General features: G+C 40.3%; 1 protein-coding gene across 1 annotated transcript in view; it reads left to right on the top strand.

Moving 5' to 3' along the window:
• Positions 1-3,998: 3,998 nt before the first annotated feature.
• PDZD8 (PDZ domain containing 8) overlaps positions 3,999-27,895 on the top strand; it is an 81,951-nt gene continuing 58,054 nt past the window's right edge. The window contains exon 1 of the mRNA XM_044240606.1: positions 3,999-5,079. Within this exon, the coding sequence (XP_044096541.1) occupies positions 4,208-5,079 (872 nt within the window). The 5' untranslated portion in view covers positions 3,999-4,207. The remainder of the gene's footprint in view (positions 5,080-27,895) is intronic.

Below are 27,895 nucleotides of genomic sequence, written 5' to 3'. Positions count from 1 at the left end.
AAAGACTGAAAAATGGAATCTAAACTTGCTTTGACATTCAAACCCTCCCTAATTCAGCTCAAGCCTGCTTTACCATCTCACCTCCACAACCTCACCTCCCTGCACTAGAATTATTTACACCACTCTCCAGCCATCCTGGTCCCAATTTCTCTAAACTGCTGGATTTCCAGCTTCTGAGCTTTGGCCTACTTCTGATTAGAATGCCCTCCTAGTCATCAAAGGCCAACAAAAATTCTTCAGCCAGAATGAACTGTTCACCCCCTATTGGACTAGAATTGTCATTCTCAGTCCTCTCCTCTTTCTTGGCTAAGTCGCTCGACACACCACCAACCAGAAGAGGCAAGCTCCTTGGGCATAAATGATTGGATTGGTAGAGTCCTTTCTGGGTTTTCTCTCCCAATGCTTGATATTGAAACAGCAGGACACATTAGGCACCAGGAACATAGGACCCTCTAGATCTGGGTGCAGAGCTGGTGTCTTCCTAAGCTGTCTACATGCTGAGGTTATGGGGCAGTTGGGAGCCTTGTGGAGGAAAATGGCACACACTTGCAGAGAGGTGTAGCAACATGGTACCAGGTAGGTGGGGCCAGAGAAAACGAGCTAGAGAAACAGCCCTCTCTGTCCTAGGTTTCTGAGAGAGCCCCACAAGAGCTGAGCACCTTGAAGCTGAGTTCCTGGGGCTTCCCCAGTATTGTTAACATGAATCCAACTTCAGTCAAGTGAGCTTGGGGCAGTTTCTCTTCTTTGTGATTTACTCTCCCTATCCCAGAACTGGTAAGGCTCTGTTCTGACAGTGCACTGGGTACCATCTCTTCACATCAGTTATGTAGGTATGTGTCTTCTTCCACCAGGCCCTGGCAGCCCTGAAAGCTGAGACTCTGGGACTCTGGGACTCCGGGACTCTGTCCAATTCATTCCAGACCCCAAGCCGGGCACACACTGGATGCTGAAGCACAGTCACTGAATTCTGTGATAGTTCACAGAATGGTGTGATGTATCATTTGTTAGACAATCATTCTAAATTTCTCTCTGCTTCCCCCCCATTTTGTGATATTTGAGTCATTTTAAATCTTTTTTATCAAATTCATATTTTATGCTACTCACAAACTCTTCATATTCACCTGCTTTGGCTTTCTCATCCTGTTTGGTGTTCAGTATAAAGGATTCAGACTTGAACAGCAAAAGTGGTCCATGCCTCTCTCTAGTTGGTGAGGATGCTAGTCTTAGAAGCATCCCGTCTTGCAGGATTCAACCTCCTTTACCCACGAAATGGATACTTCCCATGAAGTCTGTTGGGGCAGCTTAATTTCAATGATGTCACTTAAAACTCATTAAAAGGTCAGCAGGCAGGCTAAATGCAACTTCTTCCTTCAAAAACCTACTCAGAATCATAGATTTTTCAGAGCTGGGGCCAAAGGTTCTTAGATTTTTGAGTTTCTATGAACTAGGATTGATTTTTTTTAAAAGGTTGCTGAATTTATGTTCTTCCAGGGAATTCCATTACAAATAATAAGCTTCTATTAGCGCAACATCACCTCCTGCAAGGCACAGGACAGCCCCCATAGTAGAGGACCTTCTCGCTCCAAACAGCGATATTGCAGAGGTTAAGAAACCCTGGGTTGGCCAAATGACCTAGCAAAATAAAAGGCAAAAGAAACAAAGGTCCCAAGCTGGTAAACCTTTGCAGGGTGCAACATGGAGTAGGTTGGCCAAGTAGGTTGTGATGGGGTCAGCAAGTCAGGGGCAAGACTCGTTACCCCAGACTTGGATAAGGCCAGCACTTAAGGACATTTTGATGCTATTGTTGTTGTTAGAGACAGAGAGAGAACCCAAGCACACACACACACAGTGGGGGAGGGGCAGAGGGAGAAGGAGAGAGAGAATCTTAAGCAGGCTCCACATCCAGCGCAGAGTCCCATGATCTCACAAGGCAGAGATCATGACCTGAGCAGAAATCAAGAGCAGGGACACTTAACCAACTGAACCACCCAGGCGCCCCAAACATTTTGATTTTTAAAAGGAATAAGGCACATGAGATGTTTAACACTGCGCCTGGTACACAGACTGTTCTCTAGAAATATTTTTATTTATGATAACACTGTAATTAATAAAATCATTAGAGGTGTTTAGTAAGTGTTAGCCATTTTTAACACCAGGGAAACATTTTTTTTATCTTCCCAAAAGGCATGCTGAGCTCCTTCATGGATCTGGAGTGACAAGTTTTGCTGGGGAATGGAGGGACTCTGTATAATGGATTGAGAAGATTCAGGATTTCCAGAGGCAATCTGAGGGGTGAGACGGGGAGAGGAAGATGGGAGAGGAGGGAGGAGCCTGTGAGATAGAGTGCCACACTGTGGTTTTTGGGTCAAAACTGAGATAAAGTCTACAATTCCCATTTGGGTTGAAACCATGTAGAACTGAGACAGCAGTCCTGAAGCAGAAGCCAGGAGTCAAAGGCAACCACAAGTAAAGACATTGCCGGAGTTCCCAGAAATCCTAACAGGGCCTTGGACTTCCATAGTATGTGGAATATGGGGTTTAAGTCCAGTTCCTCATTCTCCTAGTAAAGAAGCCATTCTGGTCTCACCTGGACAGGAGTAAGGCCTGGTTCCAAAGTTCTGTGCCTGCTCCAGCTGGGTTGAAATGGGATGCAACTCTGTTCTAGAATCACCTAGATTTGAGACGATGGCTAGCTTGAAGATCTTCCAGGGCCAGAGAGAGAGGCGGTGCCCTGGCCCTTAGGGCCACCGAAAGTCCTCCTGACTTTTAAGTAGGGAACATCTGTCTGACCTCTTAGGACTAGAGGAAGAATTGTTGTGATGTCCAAGCGGCAAGAGCCACATAAGCATTTATGATGTAACAACCAAGTGGCCAGAGGACATGAGAGTCAACACTGTTCTTGGCAAACTGGATTCATTAACTCTGTGGCTTTGGTTCAGGTGCTACCCTGTACAAAATCCCAAGTTCTTCCTGACCCTCCTCCCCAGCTCACACTTTCTGTGCACCAGGGAAGGAGGAAACCCCCTTCCAACTCCAGCAATTTCGTGGTCACGGTACAGATTAGTAACGAAGGGCTTGGGAGTTAGTTTTAGACAAACCAGCCTCCACTGTGTGACCCTAGGCAACTTCTTTGCCTCTCTGTGCCAGTGTTTGCATCTGTAAAATGGGTGGGGGCTAAGTCTTCTAAGATGGACTTAGCACACACTGCAAGAGCAGGACAGTGAGCCACCATTGATCTTCTCATCATCTGGCAAATTCATCTCACTCATCATCCCTGCTCCTCCCGGCTCTTTTACTACCTTCTCATTTAAATCTCGAGTATCCACTTTGCTGGTAAAGTTAGTTTGCATCTTACGCCGTTCTTCTCCGTCCCTCCTTCCCAGGCCCACCCTTCGCAGACGCAGAGCGTCTGCTGGCCGGACTGACGGTCGGCGACGGCGGTCTCTGAGGCAGCTCAGTCCTGTCCTCGGCTTGGGGTGTCTCCGAACGGCCGGCTCAGCTCCTCTGCGGCGCTGCCCTGCCGGGAAAGCCGCTGCCAGCCCATCTCTCAGGGGTGCGAGTGGAAGAACCACACTGCAGCAGAGGTAACAGGCCGGGACCGCGGCCAAAGGGGGGTGGGGAGCAGGCGCGTCAGAAGGTAACGGGAGGACCGGGATCAAGGACGCGCCACACCACCTACGCCCGGCCTCCTTATCCTCCAACAGCGGTCCCAGTTATCTCCCCGGATCCCGTCGGCGACTCCAGAAGTGACAGCCACGTGGACCGCGGGGGAATGGAATGTTGGCGTGGGGGGCGGGGCTGGAAGGGCGCCCGAGAGGTGAAGAGGGACCCGCGTACGCGCGCCCGGGCGCAGAGTGCCAGGCGACACCGCCGGGAGCGAGCACGCCCCTGACGTCACGCGCCGTTCGTCCAATGAGCACAGGCCGGAGGGAGTGCCGTTCCGCCCCCCCCGCCTCGCCGCCGCCGTCGCGGCTGCAGCCGCCACAGCAGCCGCGTCCCGGAGTGTCTGAGGAGTTGCGGGCCGCTGCGGGCTCGGGCGTCGCACCGCGCCTGCCGGAGCCGCGGAACGAGGCCCAGGGAGCCGCCTGCCCCAACCCCGCCGCCCGATGTCCTCAAGATGGAGGCAGCGGGGGCGGCGACGTGAAGAGAGCTGCGCTGTGGGCGCGGGAGCGGGGGCCCGGGCGGCCCGGGCGGAGGCGGTGCCGGGATGGGGCTGCTGCTCATGATTCTGGCGTCGGCCGTGCTGGGCTCCTTCCTCACGCTCCTCACCCAGTTCTTGCTGCTGTACCGCAAACAGCCCGAGCCGCCGCCGGACGAGGCGGCCCGCGCGGGCGACGGCTTCCGCTACATCAAGCCGGTGCCGGGCCTGGCCCTGAGGGAGTACCTTTATGGCGGCGGTGGAGCTGAGGAGCCCTCCGGAGGGCCCCCCGAGGGCGGCGCGACCCCGGCCCCGGCCCTCGAGACCCCCGCCCCGCCGACGCGGGAGACCTGCTACTTCCTCAACGCCACCATCCTGTTCCTGTTCCGGGAGCTGCGGGACACCGCACTGGCTCGCCGCTGGGTCACCAAGAAGATCAAGGTGGAGTTCGAGGAGCTGCTGCAGACCAAGACGGCCGGGCGCCTGCTGGAGGGGCTGAGTCTGCGGGACGTGTTCCTGGGCGAGACGGTGCCCTTCATCAAGACCATCCGCCTCCTGCGGCCGGTGGTGCCCTCGGCCAGCGGGGAGTCGGACGGCCCCGAGGGGGAGACCCTGCCCGCCACCTCCCCCGAGGAGCTGGCCTTCGAGGCGGAGGTGGAGTACAACGGGGGCTTCCACCTGGCCATCGACGTGGACCTGGTCTTCGGCAAGTCCGCCTACCTGTTCGTCAAGCTGTCCCGGGTCGTGGGGAGGCTGCGCTTCGTCCTCACGCGCGTGCCCTTCACCCACTGGTTCTTCTCCTTCGTGGAGGACCCGCTGATCGACTTTGAGGTGCGCTCCCAGTTTGAAGGGCGGCCTATGCCCCAGCTCACCTCCATCATCGTCAACCAGCTCAAGAAGATCATCAAGCGCAAGCACACTCTCCCGAGTTACAAGATCAGGTGAGAGGGAGGGAGGTGAGGGAAGGACACCCCTCGGGCGCGGGGACCTAGCCGCGGGGGATCCGGGCCTGGGCGGGGTGCTGCCGCCTGCGTGCAATGGGAAGGGCAGAGGCTCCCCCCCCCCCAGCCTTTGCTTTTCCAGGGATCTCCCCAACCCTGGCGGGACACTACCCGGGGAGGGAGGCGAGTAGCGCACACATTCGTCGCTGCCAGAGGGCATCAGGATGAGCCAGAAGCCTTCTCGCGTGTTCGTGGGCACTCAGGGTGCTGTCCGCGTGGGTAGGAGCAGCACGTTGAAAATGGCAGGGCGGCCGGCCCCCCTAGTCGGCTTTGGGACTGGTGAGAAACGGGTCCTGTCTGTGGTTGCGGCATTGAGGGCGGTTTTGCAGCATCACCTTGACCACGTTGAGAAATTGTTGCCAGACCCAAAGTACAGGCATGAGAAAGAAGTGTGGGGAGCCCGAGGCTGTTGTATTTTGCAACTGCAGGCCACTTTTGCAGTTGGCGCTTTGGCAACTTTCAGGGCAGAGATGCAGAATGTGTTGTAAAGGAATACTTCCCACAGCGAATTGAAAGCCGGTTGGGAGCCTCTACGTGTGGTAGTTCTCTGTAGGTTTTGTGTTAATGTCATCTTCCCCTTTGGGGTAGGTTCTGCAGCACAGACTTAGATGCTGCCCTTGGTGTGTCAGCTCTGGCTGCGAGTTTCTCACACAGTACCTGAGATCAGCCTGCAGATGGAATGTTGATGATCGGTAGTGATTGCAACTTTCTAAAGCTCTCCTGTATGTGGTGGCTTCATTTTCATTTAGTATACTGTTTTGATTAATGGTCCAGGGTTTTTTGTTTTGGGTGGCTTGTTTGTTTGTTTTTGATATCATAGAAGAAATGAAGGGGAAAGGAAGTTTTGTAGGGATGGGGCTTCATCTACTTTAGTCTGAATTGTTGGAGTGGAAAGGGTCCTACATGGCTGTTTCTTCAAAATCAGCTGAATTTCTTATGTCACTTTCGGTCCTCTAATTTTCTGTTCATTAAAATGCTTGACTCTTGGATTTGTCCTTCCTTATAGAAGTGTGTCAGTCTGGTGTTTGCCTTACCTAGTGTCCTCTAGTTGCATATTTCTGGATCACTAATTTTCTACCAAAGTGTCAAACAACAGTGACCCAGGTAATCCAGAGATATTTTATATTTGGGTTCGTGATGGGTTATTGACTTGTGTATGTGGCAGAGAGGCCTTCCTAATTACGTTTTGTTTAGGCTAATAGCATAGAGTGAAAGCTTAAAACCTTTGAGTGGCAGGAGAAATTTACTTTATAATGGATATAGTTCCATAGGTTTGCAGAGGGTGGTGAACTGGTTGTTCACTGTGTTTGATTTCCCATTCTGTGAAGAACAACATACTTTGCGAAACCTACGCTTCAAGCTTTGGAATGTAAGTGACTAAATTATAAATGAGTTCTGGTATCTAACCAGTAAGATGTTTATTTATAGTAATGTGTTGCTAAGAAAGTAATGAGAAAAAATTACAGATTTTGGTATTCTGTTTTCTGGGTAACTTTCAGGTAATAAAATTTGAGTATGCTCTTATATGGGGGGTTATTTGCAGAATTGATTATTCTGCAAAGAACAATTAGGTGGCAGTTAAGTTGGGTATCATTTTGAGGGTTCTTGGTTTTGTTTGTTTTTTTTTAAATGTAGACTTGGAATTCAATTAAATCTGAAGGAAATTATGAATAGCAGGTATGGAGACATTAGTGGGTTTTATTGCTTTGAAGGAACTTTATCATTGAATAGCATCACCATTTAACATACAGCAAAATTGCTTTCATTTACTATGTCCGAAGAGATTTTTTTAAAAACGTAGCCTGTGTCTGGTTATGTATGATAGTTCAAATTTTAAACCTTTGACATTAAGTAGTCACCTCCAGAAATGTGCACGTTTGTGCTCTTTATATTAGAAGGCATTTCGGTGGTAAATCAGTAAACTAACAGAATTTACCACTTAATCTGCAAATGTTTGTTGTACACCTGCTGTGTACTTATCATTGTTTAGGTGTTGGGGCTTCAGTACTGTGGAGCCTCAACCATTGTGGAGCCTAAAGTTTAATGAGAACTGAATTAGCAGTACTTAATATGATTTAACTAGAATGTGATTGATTAATGGAAGGTTGAAGTAACTAGGCAGCTGATTTTAGGTAAGTAAAGGAAAATAATAGGAGTGTGAAGATGAAATGGGCTGTTCCAGGAAGTGTTGAGTTCTCTTCTCTGTGTAGCTCTTTTGCCAGAAGTATTTTAAGCTACTGATGTTGTGGAGCGGATTCAGATTTCAGTTAAGAGAATGAATTAAAATACATTTAAGATGTATCACAATTCTCTTAATGAGAATTAAAGTAGCTGTTGTTTACCCTTTTATATAGACGAGGGAGTAGTGCTCAGAGTAGTTAAATAACTTGCTTAAAGTCACACAGTTGTTACGTAGTGAATTCCAGCCCTGATAAAGCCAGAGCTACCTTTTTCCATTTAACTCTATCACCTTGTTCTTAACGTTTTGTTTTTTGTTTTTTAAAAGTACACTATCAATATAACATATATATATGGAGGTAACTTTACAGATCAACTGAGAACTCTGAGAAGAGTGTAACTAAAGATTTTTTTTCTTACATTGGAAATTTTGAGAGCGGATCCTTTAAAGGTTAAATCTTTGGGTGCTGCCCCACATAGTATTTCTTTTTTAATCCAGCAGATTTTGTTTCCAAATAGAAGGTCTGCTAGTTTATCCTTTTTAGCCATCTAATCTACTTAGAGCTAAAGCAGTAAAGAAAATTCTATTGAGTCTTAGGATCCTTTGGCACTTTAATTATTATATAACAGAAATACCTTGCCAGTTAATGTTACTTCTCCCCACCCTTTATTTATTTTTCCATTTCATGTTGCTAAAGTGAAGGTGGCCTATGAGGAATGCCAGTTCCTGATGTCTCAATCTAGAGATTCAAGGAATTCAAGTGGTTGCTTTCTAAGGATTATGATGATTAACACTTCATTTTATCCAACTAACATAGTTTGTAAAACATTATAATATTTTTAAAAGAGTTATAATATTACACATTTCCCATATATTATAATTTAGTCTTATTAATATAATTCTAAGTTCATCTCCCTCAAATGTTGTTTTGAATTTTTTCCCTAAAATGTGTACTTTAAAATAGTAAATTAAAGTACTAGTATTGGTGGGGAGCTACCAAGTTTTTTTTTTTTTTTTTTAATTAACCCAAAAATTAGTCTTAGGAAAGAAAGTTTACCACTAATATTTATGATTACATGAAATCTGAGTAATAGTCTGGGGAAGTTTAGAATTTGGGAGTCACCTACTTGAGATTCTTACTGATGCTTCTCTTCCTAGTCTGTTATTGCTATGTTTTACCCCTGGTTGCATACTGAAAGGCCAAATTCTGTTTGCAGGTACTTTTTATTCGGCCTCTTGGTATTTTTGTTTGTTTCGTAATTTCGTAATTTAAAAGGGAACTTTTCGTACTTTTAAAAGGGAAGATTTTGCATGATTTGGACTACTGGCTTCTCTTCTAAGACATTGGATGATCTTGTTGCACCAGGCCTGCATTCCTTATAGCAATAACAGGTTGGAGAAATAGGTCTGGTAGCAGCTGCAGGAAGTTCTTATGCCTGGTTTTTAGTCCCCACCTACTTGCTAATGGTAGTTGTCTGGCCTGGCATCATATGAATTTGAGATCCTTCCTAAATAGGGAGTAATACTGTTGCTAATCAGTGAAAATGGGAAGTACTGGATAGTAAAGGGCGATAATTATTACCCTTCTTTAAACATTATTATCTTTCAAGGGACTTTCATTGAGCAATTTTATTTTATAAAAGACTTTGATATAATGTTGAATTTTTTTAAAAAAATCATTCTACCAGAAGTTTTTTAAGAATCCTTGGAAACATTTTCCATTCTCTGCAGTACATTGGTAGTAAGTGCACAGTAGCTGTTTCTCAGTTGAGTGTGGTGGATTTTTGCTTCGATGTCAAGTGGGTCATTAACTATATACAAATACTTCTCTGATCTACAAATAAGGAGACATCTACTTGTTGATTTTGAATTTGATGAGTGCATGTGGAACAAATATGTGGGGGAAACTTCACTCTTCATGTTCATGGAATATCTTCTGAATATGGCTATTTTTGTCATAACTGTTCTTTTACTTGTGGGAACTTTTTGAATATTCCTGCTGACTAGAGATCAAGGAGGACCACTGTCCCACCAAAGGCAAGGACTGGATTGTATTTAGTTAGGTAGAGCTTCTTAACATGTTTTTATTTACCTATGTGTTCTCTAAGTATACCATTAATTTCAGAGAACTAAATTAGGCTTGGTCTGGAAAGCCTTATACTGTATGATGTGGTTTGTAATTGAATTATTTTTTCTTTGTCTTCTGAGATGAGGAAGAAAAACATTTACTCATACCGTTAATTATAGCTTTCTCATTTTACTGATTATTTGAAGTAAAGTTTTTTTTTTTTTTTAAGATTTATTTGTTTTAGAGAGAGAGAGAGTGCAAGCACATACGTGAGAGGGGCAGAGGGAGAGAGAATCTCAACCAGACTCCGCTCTGAGTGTGAGCCCGACACAGGGCTTGATCGCAGGACCCTGAGATCATCATCTGAGCTGAAACCAAGAGTCAGATGCTTAACTGACTGTGCCACCCAGCCATCCTGTGTAGATGGTTTGAGTAGTAATGTCTCAAAAACTTTCAAAGTGAATCTACTGAAAGCTGACAAAATCATTTGTAAGTGTCCTGTAGTATATTTATTCACTTAACTCTTCCATACATTTTATGTGGACAACTCTTAAAGGGTGTCTTAGGTTGGAAAATATTTTACAATAGCTTCCAAAATCCTTAGTGATTGTAGGAATTATAGTTTTACTTACTAACATCAGTAGGAAATATAACCTTTGATACTTTGGGAGAGTCCAGATAGGGACATTATTGTATCACTGTAGCTGTTCTGGAGTAATGATGTGGTAGTAGCTAGTTTTTTAATCTGTTGTGCTTTGGTTTTCCTGCTTCTCAGATGAATATCTATATAAACAGAATTGAGAGATCATTGTCTTAGATAAATAAAATTGTTTTTAAAATACATATTTTCAATAACTGTTCCCTAAAGACTAGCGTACCTAGTGTTATGGTAGGTGTGGTGAAGGATTAAAATGGTTATAATGTAGTTCATGCTTTTAAGCTGGTTAGTCTTTCTGGAGAAAACAGAATAGTTGAACCTCATTATAATGGCATCTTGGATATATTTGAGACCTTCCGTTTTGTGAGGAACAGAAAGAGGAAAGGTCAGTATCTCTGCTGATGAATGTGTCGTATAATATTTTGTGACCTTAGGTCCTTGGTACACCTAAATATACTCCCATTAATTCTGGTTTTACTTTTTTCAAGTGGGGTTTTCTTAAGCCTTTTTGTGATTTGGACATTTATAACACTTTAGATGGAAAATAACATATTGATAAATTAAATCTCTGCCCTAGAAACGATTCACACATTGAAGGAAGAAGAGTAATTATGAGGAGACTATTAGTTTCTAATGAGTAACGTGCATATCTGCTGGCTGTCCAGGAAGACCCCAGTTAGTTTCTGGAAATAACCAAAGCCGATCACTATAAAGTAGATTATATGGGAGGGGCATACCCACTGATCAAACACTTAATATTGAGTTATAAATATCACTAATGATCTATCATATGAGGCACAGGCTAGGATAATAAAATCAGTTTGCTAACTATATGCCAAGGACTGTGTGGGCAGTTCTGTACACTTGCTGCCACAATACTTAAAACTACTGTGTGGGAGAGTTTAGTATCTACAGATGTGGAAACTTGAGACTCAGAGGAGGTTAGTGACTTTCTCAAAAAAATAGTCTGTGTTATTTCTGTAGAAGTAAACAACTGTTGCTCTAAAACAAGCTGGTGTTAGGCCTTTTGAGTTAAGAGTGGTTTTTACATTTTTAAACTTTACATTTAAAGTTAATCAAAGAAAAAGAAGAATGTGAGACACATCATATGCACTCACAGATTATAAAATATTTACTGTCTGTCCTTTTGTTAAAAAAAAAGTTCTAAACATTTAAACAAAAAACTCTAAAAAAACAAGACAAAAACTATGCTTAAATGCCTACAAAAAAGGAGCAGAGGTACGTATATGTTGAAAGGTACTTTTTTTGAATGTTTTATCTTTTTGGAGTTTGGAAAGCTAATGGGAAATGTGGCTCTCTGCAGAAAAATGCATAAACAAATTTTCATGTGATTTCATGAAATTTATAGAATACTCAGGGTGCTTAGATTCCAAGTTGAGTAATAAGCACAGATAGAAGGATACAACTTTGTTGCCATAAGTATAAGTAAAACTAACATGGTTAAATATTAAACTCTTTAATAATTTTGTTGGCCTTCTTAGAAGGCATACGGGACTCATATGGCTCAGGCATTCCTAAAAAATCTCTATCCAAGGAAGTGTAACCAGTTACTCTTTCTCTTTTTTTCTCCTCTTAGTAAGATTCCCTATATCGCAGGCTGAGGCTTTTTGAATCAGTTGTTCAGTAAGAATACTCGACATTCAAAGATAGAGTTTCTACCACTCAGTACCATGTTTAGAAGTTAAATATTGACCTGACATTTCTTCCTATCAGATTCTCTCTTTTCTCAGAACAGTGTCACCAGGAAACAAGTGCCATTAAATCCCTTTCTTCCATTTCTAGAGTCATAGGACCTACCAACACTTGGCATGGCATCAAAGAACATCATACCTCACTGGAAAGTCATAAAGCAACTACCTAGTTATTAGTACAAGTTTTAAAGAAATTTAGTTTGAAAATGTTTCTTGTCAGATTGCTAAGACTTATATAAAACCACATACTTATTGTACTTGTACCAGTGAAAATGGAGGAATATGTGTTAATTATTTATCTTCAGATGAGTGGAACTACACGTGCTAAGTAGAGACTGTCACTGTTATTGAAATTATTTTATCCTTTTGGGTTGAGGCTATAGGGAAGTACTTAAATTGTGTATTCCAGTTGATAGAACTTTGGGGGTAAAATGTACCTGACTTTAGCACTCTCCCAAGCAAGAGCCCTTGAACAAGAGGCCTTATGTTCCCTAGTCTCAGTTTCCGTATCTGTAGAATGGAAATGGAAATAATATCTATCTAATTGGCGATATTAAATGCCACATATATGATATCTGCTGAATAAAAGCATCTTCCCTTAGTAACTAATTGAATGTACATATTTATTGATTATCCTACGTCTGTCAGACATATTACTCAAGATGTGTCAGACATTTGCTAGGTGACACTTGTTTCCCCTTTTAAAGGAATGATAAGCTCGTTGTAAAAATTCAGATAGAAAATATGAAATATCAAAGTGAGAAATCTACTTAATATCTTAAAATGGTTAAATTCAGGGACTATTCTCCCATACTTTTTCTTAAGTATAGGATAATTTTTTATTAATTAATAAAAACAGGATCATTCCTTTCTTAGCATCTTGCCCTTTCATTAAAGCTTACTGTATCTCTGCTTTTCAAATATACCGACTTCATTTGTTTTAACAGATTCTTAGAAATACATTGATCAGAAGTGCTATAAGTTAACCAGTTCCTTACTGATTTTTTTCATTTTTCTAATATAAATAATGATACCATAAACATCTTCTACCCTTATCTTTGTAGATAATCAGTTTTTTCTTCTGATTGTTTCTCCAGGTTGTTTTTTGTTTTTTGTTTGCCGTATTTTTTGCAAATGCTCAAATAGTGTTTAGGAACATAAAAAAATTGAAAATGTGCTCCTCTCTCTTTTAATTCCATCCCGCAGTATATCCCATGTTAAGTTTGATGTATACACATAACTCTGCTCAGATACGTATTCAGGCCTCTTGCATGCTGAGGAGGTTCCTCTCTTTTCCTCTCCCATCTTCTATCCCTCTTTTCTTAACAATACAGTGAGGGAGCATTATAATAAATGTGACCCTGCAGATTGGTTTGTAAGAGTATGACATGGATATCCCTCCTGGAAGTTTGTATAGGCCCATCCCATTCGCCATTTTATTTCACTCCTGGTCATGTCTCCAGCTTTGACCTTATCTTCTATAGCTCTTCCTTTTACTTAGTCTATTCTGGCCTCCTGGCTGTTCTCACCCTCCACGCATGTGCCCATCACAAGGGTTTTCCTGGTTTTTCTTTAGAAATGTTTTCCCCACAGATAGCCAGAGAGCTCACACTATCATTTTTCATGTCCCTGCTGAAATATCATCTTTTGACTATTCTGTATGAGAAAGCACATTCCCCCTTTAAATGCCAGAACTTTTTTTTGTATTAACTTTTTATTGACATATATATGTGTGTGTTTGTGTGCATATGTGTGTCTGTGTGTGTCTGTCTATGCAGATGGAAACTGTCCAAATCCTAAGTGTATCCTTGGTAAATTTTCACAAAGTGAACTCAGCTATGTAACTGAAGTACTGGAATTTTGAATTCATTCTAAAGAGCTCTGTATTCTTTGAATTTCATAAACAGATACATGTAACATATTTAACCTTTTTTTTAAACGGTAGAAGGTCTTTATTATAAACACAGTTAGGCTGCTGATATGTAACCCAATTCTGATTGTAAAATCAATATTGATGAGGAGTACCTCCTCCCTTTACACACACACACACAGATTATGCTGATTGTAAGTGTCCAGCAATTCACAGTGCTGAGTTAAGGTCTTTTGGGCACCTTAGGGGCACCAGCTCTCCTTTCATTTCCACAAAAACAAAACACGAATGTGTTTGCAGTCTTCTCTGACACTCCAGAAGCTGTGGCTTTTAATTTCACACTCTTAGGAAAGGTCAATGTAAACTATAGATGATCCTTTCCTTGGACTGACATAGAGTAACAGTAAAACTAATTTTCACTAATCTGGTACATAATTATCAATTTTCATGAAACCAGCAGAATGGTTAGTACAGGTATTTTTTTCTTCTCTAATCAAAACATTGGGTATTTAAGCCCATGAATTCTTCATGTATTGTTGGGATAATGGAGGTGACGATATGGTGGGTGGAGTACTGAGATGTCTGTGCTTTGGTTTGCATAGCTTTGAGAAAAGAGCTAGAAATGTCCCTCTGCCCAGCGTAATTAGTCCTTATTGGTATGTACTTAAAAACCAGAAGACTAGGGGGTCCTCAGTTGAGTGGCTCAGCTGGTTAAGCATCTGCTCTTGATCCCAGCTCTTGATCTCAGGATCGTGAGTCCAAGCCCCTCACTGCGCTCTACACTGGGCCTGGAGCCTACTCAGCAAAGAGACAAACAAGAATACTGTGATTAGCCCAATAAAAATGTTTTGTTTGGGCTTTTTCCTTTGTATTAAGTATTTGTATGCATACAGATATTTAAATAGGTATTTGTGACCTCAGTATGTTTAGAAATGGTGTTTCCTGTAGGATCAACTCCCATATTGTACCTGTATAATCTGCAATTATAAGTAACTATTGTTTTTTGCTGTAAAATCTTAAATAATAATAATGAGAACATATTTCTATTTAGTAGCTGGCTACAGAAATCTGTATTTTAAAAAATAACTGTGTTCTGTTCTTAAATACAGCCTATTTCATGCAGACATCAACATCTACTAAATAGTGCACCTGGTGTTTGTGTTGTGTGCTTACTGTCTTTTTCACACAATAGTCTTTCATAAATACTCAGTTATACCCCTACTCATTACTAAGGACGATCGTGGTTGCTGACTACACAGTCTTGCTACGTTAGTTATTTGGTCAAGCAAGTAAATAATTCAAAGCTTTTAGTTCTGTGAAACTTGCTGTGGCTAAAGTAAGAGCCATCTGTCATAACTAATTTCAATGTATGATAATCATTTTTATAATGCACTGAAAATCTCATTTTGTTCTTATCGTAAGTATTATATTCTGTAAGATTTAGGACAGGTGATGTTATTTTAATATTTGGCAAGATCATTAGTTCTCAGTTAAAGTTTTTAACTTTGGGTTTTAAACAGGACTAAAGTTTGACATGGAAAGAATTTAAATGTTTGTAGCAAACTGCATGTCCTTATATTTACTAATTCTGAAGTGGTAGATAGCACAGATTTTATGTAGTCCAGGCATGTTGAAATTAATCAAATTTAAGGAGAAAATTCCTGACGGTCTTAGTCTGTAATAAAGCCCATGAATACAATTTATCTAAATTATAGGCCATTTTTTTTTTAGTAATTGTTTATTTGAAATATCTGGGTAAATTATTCAAAATGTTTGGATTTTTTTAGTGCTATAGACTTAGGATTTGGACTTGTTATTTCGAAAATCGTGCCAGTCAACAAGCATTTATTAGGCCAGGCTTTCTGGTAATAATTATTGGAGCCTTGGGGATACTTTGTGCAGTTAAGGTTTCTTTCGAAAGTAACTCAGCCTCTTGTCCTGCAACAACAGTATTAGATGGCTGGGAATTTCTCTTTTACTTCTGGAATTACTATTGATTTGTTGATTTAGTGTATTTTTAGGCAAGTCATGCAACTTGTTATTTTTAAGACTGAATGAAAATAAAAAGTTATAAAAATTCATAGGAAAGGGAATTATGTAATTATGAGGTGGCATTATTCACTTACCTTATTTGTTTAGAGGTCTCATGTAGAGAGTCTCTCAAATGTGCAACCACAATAGTAAGTAAAAATTTAGTAAGTTCCAACTTTAGGTAAGAGAACCAGAGATACAGATAATATTAAAACCATTTATGTTTCAGGATATGCTGTGCTATTTTTATTTGGATAGAGAAAAAATTAGGAAAAGCTGGACATTTATATAACCTTAAAGAATTAACTTTTCTCCTGATTTCTCTTGTTTAGATTTTATGCTGTTCCTTCATGTCTCTAATGTAGTTTTGTCTATTTGATACATCTAACTGGCTTAAGATCAGACATCTGTATTACGTAGGTCATTGGTTATGTCTTTACCGTAGTTGGGAAGTGATAATTTTTGCTTTAAGATGTTTTCTCTTTATGCATCCACTAAGACTTAAGAAGAGACTCAGTTTACTTCATAAGTAAACTTTGTCCAGGGCACTATATACTGTAAAGAGAATTAGTGCTAAGAGGGAATAAATAAAACAGCCCCTTCCTTCGAGATTTTTTCTTTTAATCTAGTACTGAGAAACAATGTACTTAAAGTAAGATAGAGGGTTAGAACTTAGAGTTTAAGAATTGCCATGATAGCTGTTAACCTTCTAACTTAAGTGGTTTTCAGAGTGTGGCTTAGGGACCACTTTGGATCTCCAAGACCCTTGCGGAATGGGTCTACTATGTCAAAACCATTCTCATAATAATTCAGAAAAAGTGCTATTTGCCTTTTTTAGCCTTATTCTTTCACAAATGTACAGTGGGGTTTTCCAGGAGTTACATAATGTGTGATGATGTTATCACCCTGACAGCAAATGTAATGTGAGCTTGTGTATTCTTCTGTTTAAAATAACGTTATTTGGGGGGGCACCTTGGTGCCAGAGGGAGAGAGACAAGCAGACTCCCTCCTGAGCAGGAAGCTGTCGGTGGGATGTGGCTTGATCCCAGGAAGAGGATTATGACCTGAGCCTGTAAAGAAAGTTGCTTAACCAACTGAGCCACCCAGGCACCCCTAAAAGTGTTATTTTTAATTTCTACTGTGGTAAATGTATGTATAAAGCATATAAACAGTCAGTCTTTATATTCCTTAATTTTTTAAAATGTGTAGGGGTCCTGTGAGCAAAATACAAAAAACTGCTGCTTTAATGTTATTTATTTTTACCATATGGGAAGGAGATATCCCCCTTGTATCACTCTCTGAGTCAGCTTTAATGAACATTATATACATACATTATTTTCAATTGATTTATAGTATTTACATCTTGGTGTTATAAGGAGCACAGGTTTGAGTGAATCTGTTGCAGTTATGATTATGAAAGCCACTTGAACTTCCTCATCCTTTGTTTCTTCATATGTAAATAAGACTTACAGTGTTACACATTGTTGTGAGTCATGAGAATCAAGGATGTATATGAAAGTATTATATCATTCACAGACATGCTAGAAATCAATAAAGTAGCAATTTTTGTATTCTTTTATTCAAAGGTATGTGTTGGGGGAGCTGGTAGAGAGGAGTAGGAGTTTGGATTTGAGGACAGTTCTAATGGTTCTGCCTTTTCTCCCCCTGCTTTGTGAAAGCTGAGAATTTCACTTTTATTGATCATAGGCTATGGTAAGGGACTCTCATGTGTGAGTTGCAATGAACATAAAAAGACAGGAGATTTATCAAACATGTTCAGGAGGATTACGTTGCTGAGTGGTTCATCTCATTTGATACTGTATCTCTCCCATGCATCGGATATCAGTTACCATTGAACTCAAAGGTGAGTTCTATTATGAGGGACCTGTGGCCTCTGTTACCACTCTTTTATTCAGTGTATACAGTTTATATCTAAAACCACATCAGAAAATTGTGAGGCATTTTAGATCTTGATTCTTCTGTGCAGAATTAGGAGTTTGGGTAAAAGTGAATATTTCGTATTAAGTAGAAGATAGGTGGATGATTGGGAAGAAATTTTTATAACTGTGTTTGTTGTTCTTATTCTTATTAGTTTCATAATTATTCATGGGTACTTTTTTCTCCTTACAAGTACAGGAATTAAAATCACTTTCCCAAGTATAGACTCTGTCAGCATGGTACACATCTAGGAATTCCATAAATAGAACAATTCTCCATAGGCTTCCATAAGTCAGTGTCTTTTACTATATTCAGCTTTAATATATGCTCCAGTTATAAAGCTTTATGATGGAGAGGCAGAAGAGTAATGCCTGAGGTAGGGAGGCATGCTGGCTGTTACTAGTTTCCCTGCACTTGCAAGTTGATATTCTCAGAAAGAACACAATTTTTTAAAAAATCAACTGGTGTAATGACTGAAATCATAGCCATATGGAATCTAATCTCCAAGGAAGGCCAATAGCTATGACCTTGAACATCATACTTGGTGAATGCTGACTCCTGAAATGGTTGTTTTTGGAAGGGAAGGAGTTGTTTCTGTGGTATGTCTCTAGGAGACCAACCTTAAAATAGATAAATAGAAAGTTTGGTAGGAAATATTTCTGGAGCACCTCCCTGTGCCTAATGCTTTATGTGAATCTTCTCATCTAATCCTTACAGTAACCTTATAATATAGGTAATAATTATTGTCTTACTTTTACAGATGAAGAAACTGAGGCTCTCAAAGTTGAAGTAGCTTGCCCAGTCATAAAGCTAGCAGATGTAAGAAACAAAATTCAAAACCCAGCACTGACTCTAAAACTTGTGTGCTCAACAGTGCCTTAAACTGCCTTGTCAAAAAAAAACTGAGGAGTAAGGGATGCTGATTGCTTTTTATTCTTTTTTTTTTTTTAAAGATTTTTTATTTATTTATTTGAGAGACAGATCACAAGTAGGCAGAGAGGCAGGCAGAGAGAGAGGAGGAAGCAGGCTCCCTGCTGAGCAGAGAGCCCGATGCGGGGCTCGATCCCAGGACCCTGAGATCATGACCTGAGCCGAAGGCAGAGGCTTTAACCCACGGAGCCACCCAGGCGCCCTGCTTTTTATTCTTTAATGTAATTTTTATAACAGCTCTGCCAGCTGGTTGTAGTTTTTCCTATGAGGAAACTGAGGCTTAAAGTCAGAGTATGCCCATGGCTATGTTGCTAAGACAAGGCAGAACAGGATTCCAAGCCAAACTGTTCAAGCTCTAGAGTCTGCTCTTACCCACTATTCTCCAATAGGTGTCATGTATGTTTCTTTTCTTCCGGCAGCTAACAATTTAGTTGGGAGGAAGGGTTGGCGTGAGGGAGAGCTAGAGAGAAATAGGTGAACAGGGTGATTAGCACATAGGGCTTTTAGAACACAGGTGAGGAAGCGATACCAGGTGGAGGGGATAGTTTACAGAGAAGAGGTGGCTTTGAAGTAGAATTTGAATGGTGGAAGAAGCTTACCATGGGGGGGACTAGTTATGGGATCACAATCGTTAGCAGGCAAACAGTCTCTCAGGAGAAACAATATGGCAGTACTAGTCTTGGTAAACATGGAGGAATTTGGTGCATGAATTTGTAATGTATCAATCAAATTGTTTAAGTAAAATTGAAAATTTGTAATTTAGTTTCATGGTTTACTGATACAGAAAATTAAGAGTATTTTGAACCACTCATACTTTGTTTTCTCTCTAGCTTGTATGTAGTTTTGTGTTGGTATGCCATACTTTGTATAATAATGTGTGCCAGAAAAGTTATAGTGAATTGAGGTTTTGTAATGATACTTATATGCAGCAGGGGAATTCATTATTTAAAGAATACTATGAAGAATAATGAATGAAACATTTTGAAAATGATCACCCCTGCTTTATCTAGTTTAGGTATTTCGTTTAGGAGAATTTGGAGCACATTTAGATTATTTAGTTCCTAATTTGAGAGAGCCAAGACTGTTGGACTGAAAGGTAAAAACCACACAGAGTTCCCAATTGCCTCTTGAGAGCTGCTTGCTCTGCTGTTGTTTGTATACCTGAGCATGAAATAAGACTCTAGTCAGAATGCCTGACTTTGGTCTCTTCTATTCTTAAGTAAGCACATTTGTGGAAAGGGATGAGATGACATTGGAGTTGACCAGCTAAAGGGTAGTTTGTTTATCTTTGGACACAGGGGGATGGGATAGAAGTATAGTGTTGGTGGGAGAAATAGCAAAGGAACTGGAATCAGGACATTGTATGCTTAACTTTAGGGATCCAGTGAGGCAAAGGGGAAGCCAGTTTGATAAGACTTGGAAGAAAACCAGAATTTGTGTGTCTGTTACACGACAGGAACTCCACTAGGTGTTTCACATGTGTGAATTCTCTAAGTCTTGTAATAGTCCTATGATGTAGTTTTTTATTTAAAAAAAAAAACAAACAGCAGGCTTTTGTTTGGGATTTTAAAAATACTCTTTTTAAGAAGAAGAAACCTAATTCGGGAAATCACAATCTTCTAAGTAACCAGTGAAAATCTGAGCCAGGCTAGGGGGGCAACACGAACCAACAGTGGAAGAGACATGTCAGCAATACCATAGAGGGGAATGGAGGTGGAACTGATCAGTCGTAAGAAGGGAAAGAGTAGAGTGTAACTGCAGGTTCCCCAGTGTCTATGAAATCCACAGTGCCAGTAAGAAAATAGAAGGGAGCAAGTTTGAAGAAAAGGTGTCTAATTTACTTTTAGGCATCAATATGTAGAACTTGGAGAAACAGTGAGAGCAAATGATGTTGCTAAAAAAATAAATAAATAAAAATAAAAAGTATGGAAGAGAAGGGAGACAGGAGGAGAGAACTGAAGTTGTTTTAATGTGCAGGAAAAAAAAAAAGCCCTTTTAATTCTTCCATTATGGAAAATTTCAAACTTACTCAGAAGTTAAGGGAATAGTTCAGTAAACCCCCGTAATCCATAGCAGTCATTAATTTATGGCCACTTTTGACCATCTCTATGTCCCCACACCTCCCTCCCCCTGATTATTTTGAAACAAATCTCTAAGAGTTGGGATTCTGTGATTCTGACTTTTGTGTTGTTTTCATAACACCCTCCCTCCTTGACAAGGTCTTGTCCAGCTTCGGTCTGAGTATTTCTAGAGGTAGAAAGTATGCAGTGCAGTGAAATAGCTGTGCCTTTTTTTTTTTTTTTACTTGCTCTAATTGTTAGTAAAATTTTCCTTTTATTGAGCTGAAAACGAGCAGATTTATTATTTTGGCAAAGACACACAAGCCCATGCTGAAGTCAAGAGTAGATTTAGACCTCAGACTATTTTTATATTGGGTTTGTAGTAAACCCTCTTTCTCTAAAGATCACAGTGTTTGCAAACAGTTTTACTGCTGCCATGTGATGGAGATGTCACCAGCTGGCGTTCAGGGTGCTTCTAGAGCATTCTTGAAAAAACATCTTAGAGAAAAAAAGTATTTTAGACATTAAAAAAGATTCAGATCCGCAGAAGAAGGCTTGGCTTCTCTTGTAGGTGTAAAATTGAAATACTGCATATTTTTAAAATGTTACCAAAGTAATGTACATTTTCAAATTAAACATGGTATTTCTTTTAAACTTCTATAGAAATACAACTAACCCCTTAAAATGTGCACTAATTATAAAATTCAGTTCAGTGCATTTTTACAAAGTGAACAGAAGATACAAAGTGAACAGAAGAGCATTCAGAACAAGCAAATAGAATATTACCAGTCACTACCCTCCCTGTTATGCCTAAAAGTAGCTACTATCTTTACATCTACCACCATTGCTTTAGGGTTGGTTTTATTTATCTGTTTTTGAACTTTATATAAATTGAGCCATACTGTATGCACTCATTGTTTTTCTAGATTCTTTACGTAGTGCAGCAGTATATTTGTGAAATAAATCCATGCCATTGTGTATGGTGGTAGTTTGTTGTATTTGCTGTGGAGTATTCCACTGTGTACCTTAGTTTATCCCTTGGTTTATCCCTTCTGGTTTTGAGGAACCATTGGATAGTGCTGTTATGATTATTGTTATACATTTGTGGGCATTTCTACTGGCTATATCTAGAAGTAGGTTTGCTGGGTCACAGGTTATGTATCTCTTCAGGTTTAGCAAATATTACCACAGAGTTTTCAGAGTAGTTCTGATAGTCTACACTAGCAGTTTCACATCTTCTCCAGCACTTGATATTTTTTTTTCATTTTAGTTAATGTACGTAATTTAAAAATCGGATAAAAAAGGACTTAAACTGAAAGTCAGCAGTCACTTCCCTAAACCCTCTACTTTCCCCACTTAAGTCATACTCTCCAGAAGCAACCATTTGTAACTTTCTGTTTTGTTTTTTTTTTAAGATTTTATTTATTTATTTGACAGACAGAGATCACAGTAGGCAGAGAGGCAGGCAGAGAGAGAGGAGGAAGCAGGCTCCCTGCTGAGCAGAGAGCCCGATGTGGGGCTCGATCCCAGGACCCTGAGATCATGACCTGAGGGGAAGGCAGAGGCTTTAACCCACTGAGCCACCCAGGTGCCCCCCCACTGTTTCTGTTTTTAACAGCTTTTAAGAGGCTCTGATTAAGAACACAGATTTGGGAGCCTGACTGCTTAGATTCTTACTTCGGCTACACTGCTTACTAACTGTATAGCCCCAAGCTGCTTAACTTCTGCATCTCCATTTCCTCATCTACAAAATGGGAATTATGGTATTCATCTCATAGACTTATAATAATTAATAAATGTCATGCTTTTTATACAGTAAGGACTTGGTAAAGTTAACTTTGCTAATTAATTATGGTTTGTTGCTCGACAGTGTTGTATTGTGGTTTTTGATTTAACAATTTCAGACATTGTCTGTTGATTAACTTCTTTCCGAGGTAGGTAAGGATTTAGCTAGGTGAAACCCTCTCTTACCTTCCCTCTACCTTCTCCTAATCCAGGTTTGTTTGTTTTTTGTTTTTTTTTTTAAATGAATTTTATTTATTTATTTATTTGACAAGAGAGAGCACAGGTAGGGGAAGCATCAGGGAGAGGGAGAAACAGGCTCCTTGTTGAGTGGGGAACCTGATGCAGGGCTCATCCTGGGACCTAGAATCATGACCTGAGCTGAAGGCAGACATTTAACTGACTGAGCCACCCAGGCACCCCTCTTAAGCTAGTTATATCATTGTTTTCAATACATAAATTGAACTAGATGCTTATTTCTATGTAACTGATGACATTTATGTTCTGTTCAGAGTTGTCTTCCTTGACTAGTCTGTGTGTTTACATTGTTACTCTGTATAATTTTTCTTTATTGCAGAGCTACCTAATATGCAGGTTTATGTTTCTTTCTCTATATTCTAATTTAAAAGTCTTTGTGCCATTCAAGGCAGTATGTCCCTAAAACTAAGTTTGGATTCTTTATTTTTTACCTAATTGTCTTAGCCAAATTTTCAAGATTTAAATGAAAAATTAACCTCCCCTCTCATTCCTTCTGCCTCTCTTGTCCATTCCCCTTATTTCCTAGAGGTCTTCTTGGAGCCTTCTTCACCTGTTCCAGACCAGACTTCTCTCATGGCTTGGCACATACCTGTCTTCGGAGTGTAGGATGTCCTTGCTTTCTGGACTTGGATCCACTGTTTTTTCTTCTTTCTTGCTTTATGCCCTCATTTTGCTGGCATTTATTTTCATGCAACTTTGTAATAAAGGAAGCAGTCTCCAGCAGTCTCTTTTCTTCTGAACTTGTTTCCTTATCTGTGTGAAATGAAGAAACAGTTTGCAGCTGTGCTTCACCATGTTGCTTTGTGGATCAAGAACAATAATATATGTGAGACTATGAGTGTCCTTGCTGGGTACCTTCAGACCAGGTTTAGTGCATTATTCCTGCAGAAAACTGGGTGGCAATCAAACCAATCTCAGGAACTATAGACTAGGCTCAGGAGTTATATTGGAGTTCTGTTGTGGACTGAATTGGGTCCCCCAAAATTCCTGTGTTGAAGCCCTAACCCTCAGTGTAATGGTATTTGAGGTAGGGCCTTTCCTGAGGTAATTAAGGTTAAGTGAGGTCATAAGGTTGGAGCCTTAATTCAGTGGGACCAGTGTCCTTATAAGAAGAGGAAGAAACATCAGGAGTATGTGTAGAGAGTAAAAGCCATGAGAGGACACAGCAAGAAGGTGCCTGTCTGCAAGCAGAGGAGACCTTACCAGAAACCATACCTCTTGGTACCTTAACCTGGTACCTTGGACTTTCCGCCTCCAGAACTATGAGAAAATAAATTTCTATTTTTTAAGCCACACAGTTTCAGCAGCCCTAGCAGACTAATATAAGTTCCAGTTTTGGCTTCAGTGTATAGTATTTGTGAGACCTCTAAGACCTAGTTAGACCTTAGAATGCCCAGTTTTGGGGTGGTTGTAAGGATTAAGTGAGCAAATAAGTGGCTTTTAGTCAACATGTGATCTGGTAACTGTTTAATAAATCTTTGTTTTTTTTGTAAGCCTTAAAAGGGGCTATAAGTTATTTTATCCTTTTTTTCTTATTTAATCAGATAATTCTAACCAAATATTTATATACCAAAGCTACAAAAAGAAATTCTTTCTGGGTAAACTGGGTTCGGTTTTCTCTTTACAGTTTTATTCAGGTATAATTCATATTCCATAAAATTCACCTATTGAAAGCTTACAATTCAATGATTTTTAGTATATTCACAGATACTCACCTCAAAAATAAAACCCCCTATCCTTCAGCTATTCCCTTCCTAACCTTCATATCGCTCCAACCGTGAGTACTAATGTACTTTCTGTCTCTATAGATTCTCTATTCTGGATTTTCATATGAATGGAATCATATAATTTGTGGCTTTAGGGCTTACTGGCAGCCTCTATTATTTCTTTTACTATTTGTTCTGCTCCCCTCCCTCTCCTCCTCTCCCCTCTCCTTCCTTCTCTTTGGCATTCCCATTATGTGTGTGTTGGTGTACTTAATGATCTCCCACATTTCTCTAAGGGTTAGTTCATTTTTCTTTATACTTCTTTCTCTTTGTTCTTTGGCTTGCATAACCTCTGTTGCTCTGTCTTCAAATTCACTAGGTCTTTTCTTCTGCCAGCTCATATTTATGGTTGAGAGCCCTTTTGGTAAATTTATTTCAGTTGTTAGTTTTCAGCTCTGGAATTCCCACTTTCTTTTTTTTTTAATATACATAATTCCTATATTTTTATTGATATTCTCTATTTGATATGACATTGGCATAACACCTCCTTTACCTCTTTAATCATGGTATTAAAATTTTTTGTGAACATATTTGTGATGGCTATTTTGAATCTTTTTCTGTTAAATCCAACACCTGGTCATTTTCACTGGCAGTTTGTTTTGCCTGTTTTCTGCTTTATGGGTCAGAAAGAAATCTGCTTTCCTGATTCTTTGCATTTTTCACAATTTTTGTTGGAAATTAAATATTTTAGATAATATTATAGCAACTTTGAGCACTGGTTCCCCCTCAGGCTTTATTATTTATTTGTTTTTTAGTGCTTGCCTGGGTTATTTTAGTGAAGTCTACCCTACACCCCCATTGTGCCTATTGTTTTCACCAGTACCCTAGGGCATATATTGTTCTGCCATCTAATCCAGTCAAATTATGGCTTCTTTGAAGGAATAATTTCTGAGGTCTGTATTTGATACTTGTTCTGACCCCTGGAGACATCACCCAGCTGTCTTATTTCCTGTAAACTAGGCAGCCTTTATTATAGGCTATATCTTCATTAAATCCATGAATCTCCTCCAGTTGCCTGACATCATAACCTCCATTGTTCTTTTTTTTTTTTAAAGAAGTGTTTTTTTTTAAAGATTTTTATTTTTATTTATTTATTTGACAGAGAGAAATCACAAGTAGATGGAGAGGCAGGCAGAGAGAGAGAGGGAAGCAGGCTCCCTGCTGAGCAGAGAGCCCGATGCGGGACTCGATCCCAGGACCCTGAGATCATGACCTGAGCCGAAGGCAGCGGCCCAACCCACTGAGCCACCCAGGCGCCCCATAACCTCCATTGTTCTTAAGAGCACACTTAGGTTTAGGCTTCTTAGTTCCTTCGGGAAGAGATGAGGAGGTTTTTTTATGTTTTACAGTGTGCCTTTCCATTTCCAGCCCCCTTAGCAAATATTTTGAGCCAGAGTTCTGGAGATGGGGGTGGGAACAGTGGCAAGCTTCTCTGTGACACCCCCACTCTAGAAACGGGTGTGAGGTGGGGGGGGCAGCAGCCTGAGGTACTTTAGGCTTGCCTCTCTTGACACAGACCCATTGCATCATGAGCCAGAGCAAAATGATCAGGGTGCTGTGCCCAAGGTGAAACCTCCCTTCCACAGATGGGGGCAGGGTCAAGGAAGGGAGCTCCCATCCCTTGACTAGACCTGCCTGGAATTCAGCCTCAGTACTAGGAAGCAGAAGGCCGAATGAGAAACACTGCTGAACTTGATCTTAGGAAGTCTTAGGAAGGCACTGTGACTCTCTTCGGCTGGGAGCTGGGGGTGAGACCGCCTGTCTTGGCTGCAGCAGTTTACAGAGAATCTCTTCCTTGCTGAGCTCGTTGGAGGGAGCGATCTTGGTGTAGGCACCAAATTCTTACCAAATTTTTGTAAAGTTTCTTGAATATAAGTTCCTTCCTTTGCTGTTTACCCTTAGGGACATTTCAGAAGCTTTATGTGTTTTCTTTCTGGTTTTGTTTTTATTTTAGTAATTTCCACCAGTTTTATTGAAGAGGGGGTCTGTGGAGCTCTCTCATTTCAGAAGTTGATCTTTCTGGGTTGGATTTCTAAGGCTTCTGCAGGAGGAAGTACAAGTAGCTTGTTCAGGGAACTTGAATGAGAAAACAGTGACATTTTTAAGTCAATAGGTTAACAGGAGAAAAGGTTCATAAATTCTGGAAGGATAATGTGGTAGGATAGGGAGGTAAAAGGAAGGGGTAGCCTGCCTTATTGTTTAGATTTCTGTATGGTTTGGGGATCTTAAATTAAAGCCTTGGACTTAAAAGTTTTGAAAAGCAAAGTATCCTTAGAGAATGTGAATATGTGGATTTTATTTAGTAGCTTGGTGAACAAATAGCTTTATCTTAGTGTGTTATTATTTTTTTTTTAAATGACTTTCTCTCTTTTTTTTTTTTTTAAAGATTTTATTTATTTATTTGACAGAGAGAGATCACAAGAAGGCAGAGAGGCAGGCAGAGAGAGAGAGGAGGAAGCAGGCTCCCTGCTGAGCAGAGAGCCCGATGCGGGACTCAATCCCAGGACCCTGAGATCATGACCTGAGCCGAAGGCAGCGGCTTAACCCACTGAGCCACCCAGGCGCCCCCTTAGTGTGTTATTATTAAATGGAATTCAGTTTTGTGATTTTAGTGTACTTTTGTGCATAAACACTTTTAGCAAACGATGCTAGAGGCATTAATAAATCAAGTTAGACTTAATTCCATAGAACCTTGAAGTCACACACCTGTGGGAAATGTTTTTATTGAATTTTAAGTTTATATATAACAAGAAAAGTTGATTCATAGAGCAGCTATGATTTAGCTGGATTGTTATATTCAAAGTTGGTTGTATATAGTATAGTGATCTTTGTAATGTTTTATGAGTGACATTGATGTGTTCTGTAGGAGCCATAAGACATGTGTGTTACAAGCACTCAATTACAATAATGTAGTAATAATGGATTTAGTTCCTAATTTTTTTCCTTTTAAACATTCGGTGCCAGTTTGAATCAAATTACTTCAAATGCAAATTCAGGAATTGAGAAGGACTTTCTGCCTTCCCGCTAATTCAGAGGCAGGATAAAAGCACTGAATATTTGTTTATATACCTACTTATCTTTACCTAAAGTTTTTCCTTTGATCCTGTTGATTAGGAAACTGTAAAACAGTATTTCTCCCTGCTATCAATATCTTTCAGTATAAACTATAGTAAGCTAGTAATATATTCTAAATGTTTATTTCATTTTTAGTGTTGGATTTTTATAAATCAGCTCAACACATACTTGAGTCCTGATTGTGTGCATGAGAGTTACAAACAGTGTAAGTCACATTTGAGATTTCAAGGCATAAATGCACAGCAATTTAAATGACTACAAAATAAAGAAGAGTGAAGGCAGTGTGTGCTCTGACCTAAAGCCGATTATAAAAAGCATTTAGGATTTGGCTAGGCTTTGAGAAGTAGGGAAAACATTCAGTTAGTTCAAAAGACCTGAAAGCAGGAATGTGCATAATATCTTCAGGGTACATGAGGTGACTATACTTTC

The sequence above is a fragment of the Neovison vison genome, chromosome 2 (assembly GCF_020171115.1).
Source record: "Neovison vison isolate M4711 chromosome 2, ASM_NN_V1, whole genome shotgun sequence".
Classification (NCBI taxonomy): domain Eukaryota; kingdom Metazoa; phylum Chordata; class Mammalia; order Carnivora; family Mustelidae; genus Neogale; species Neogale vison.
Note: the sequence above shows the minus strand (reverse complement) of the source record. Positions and strands in the feature narration are given on the sequence as shown.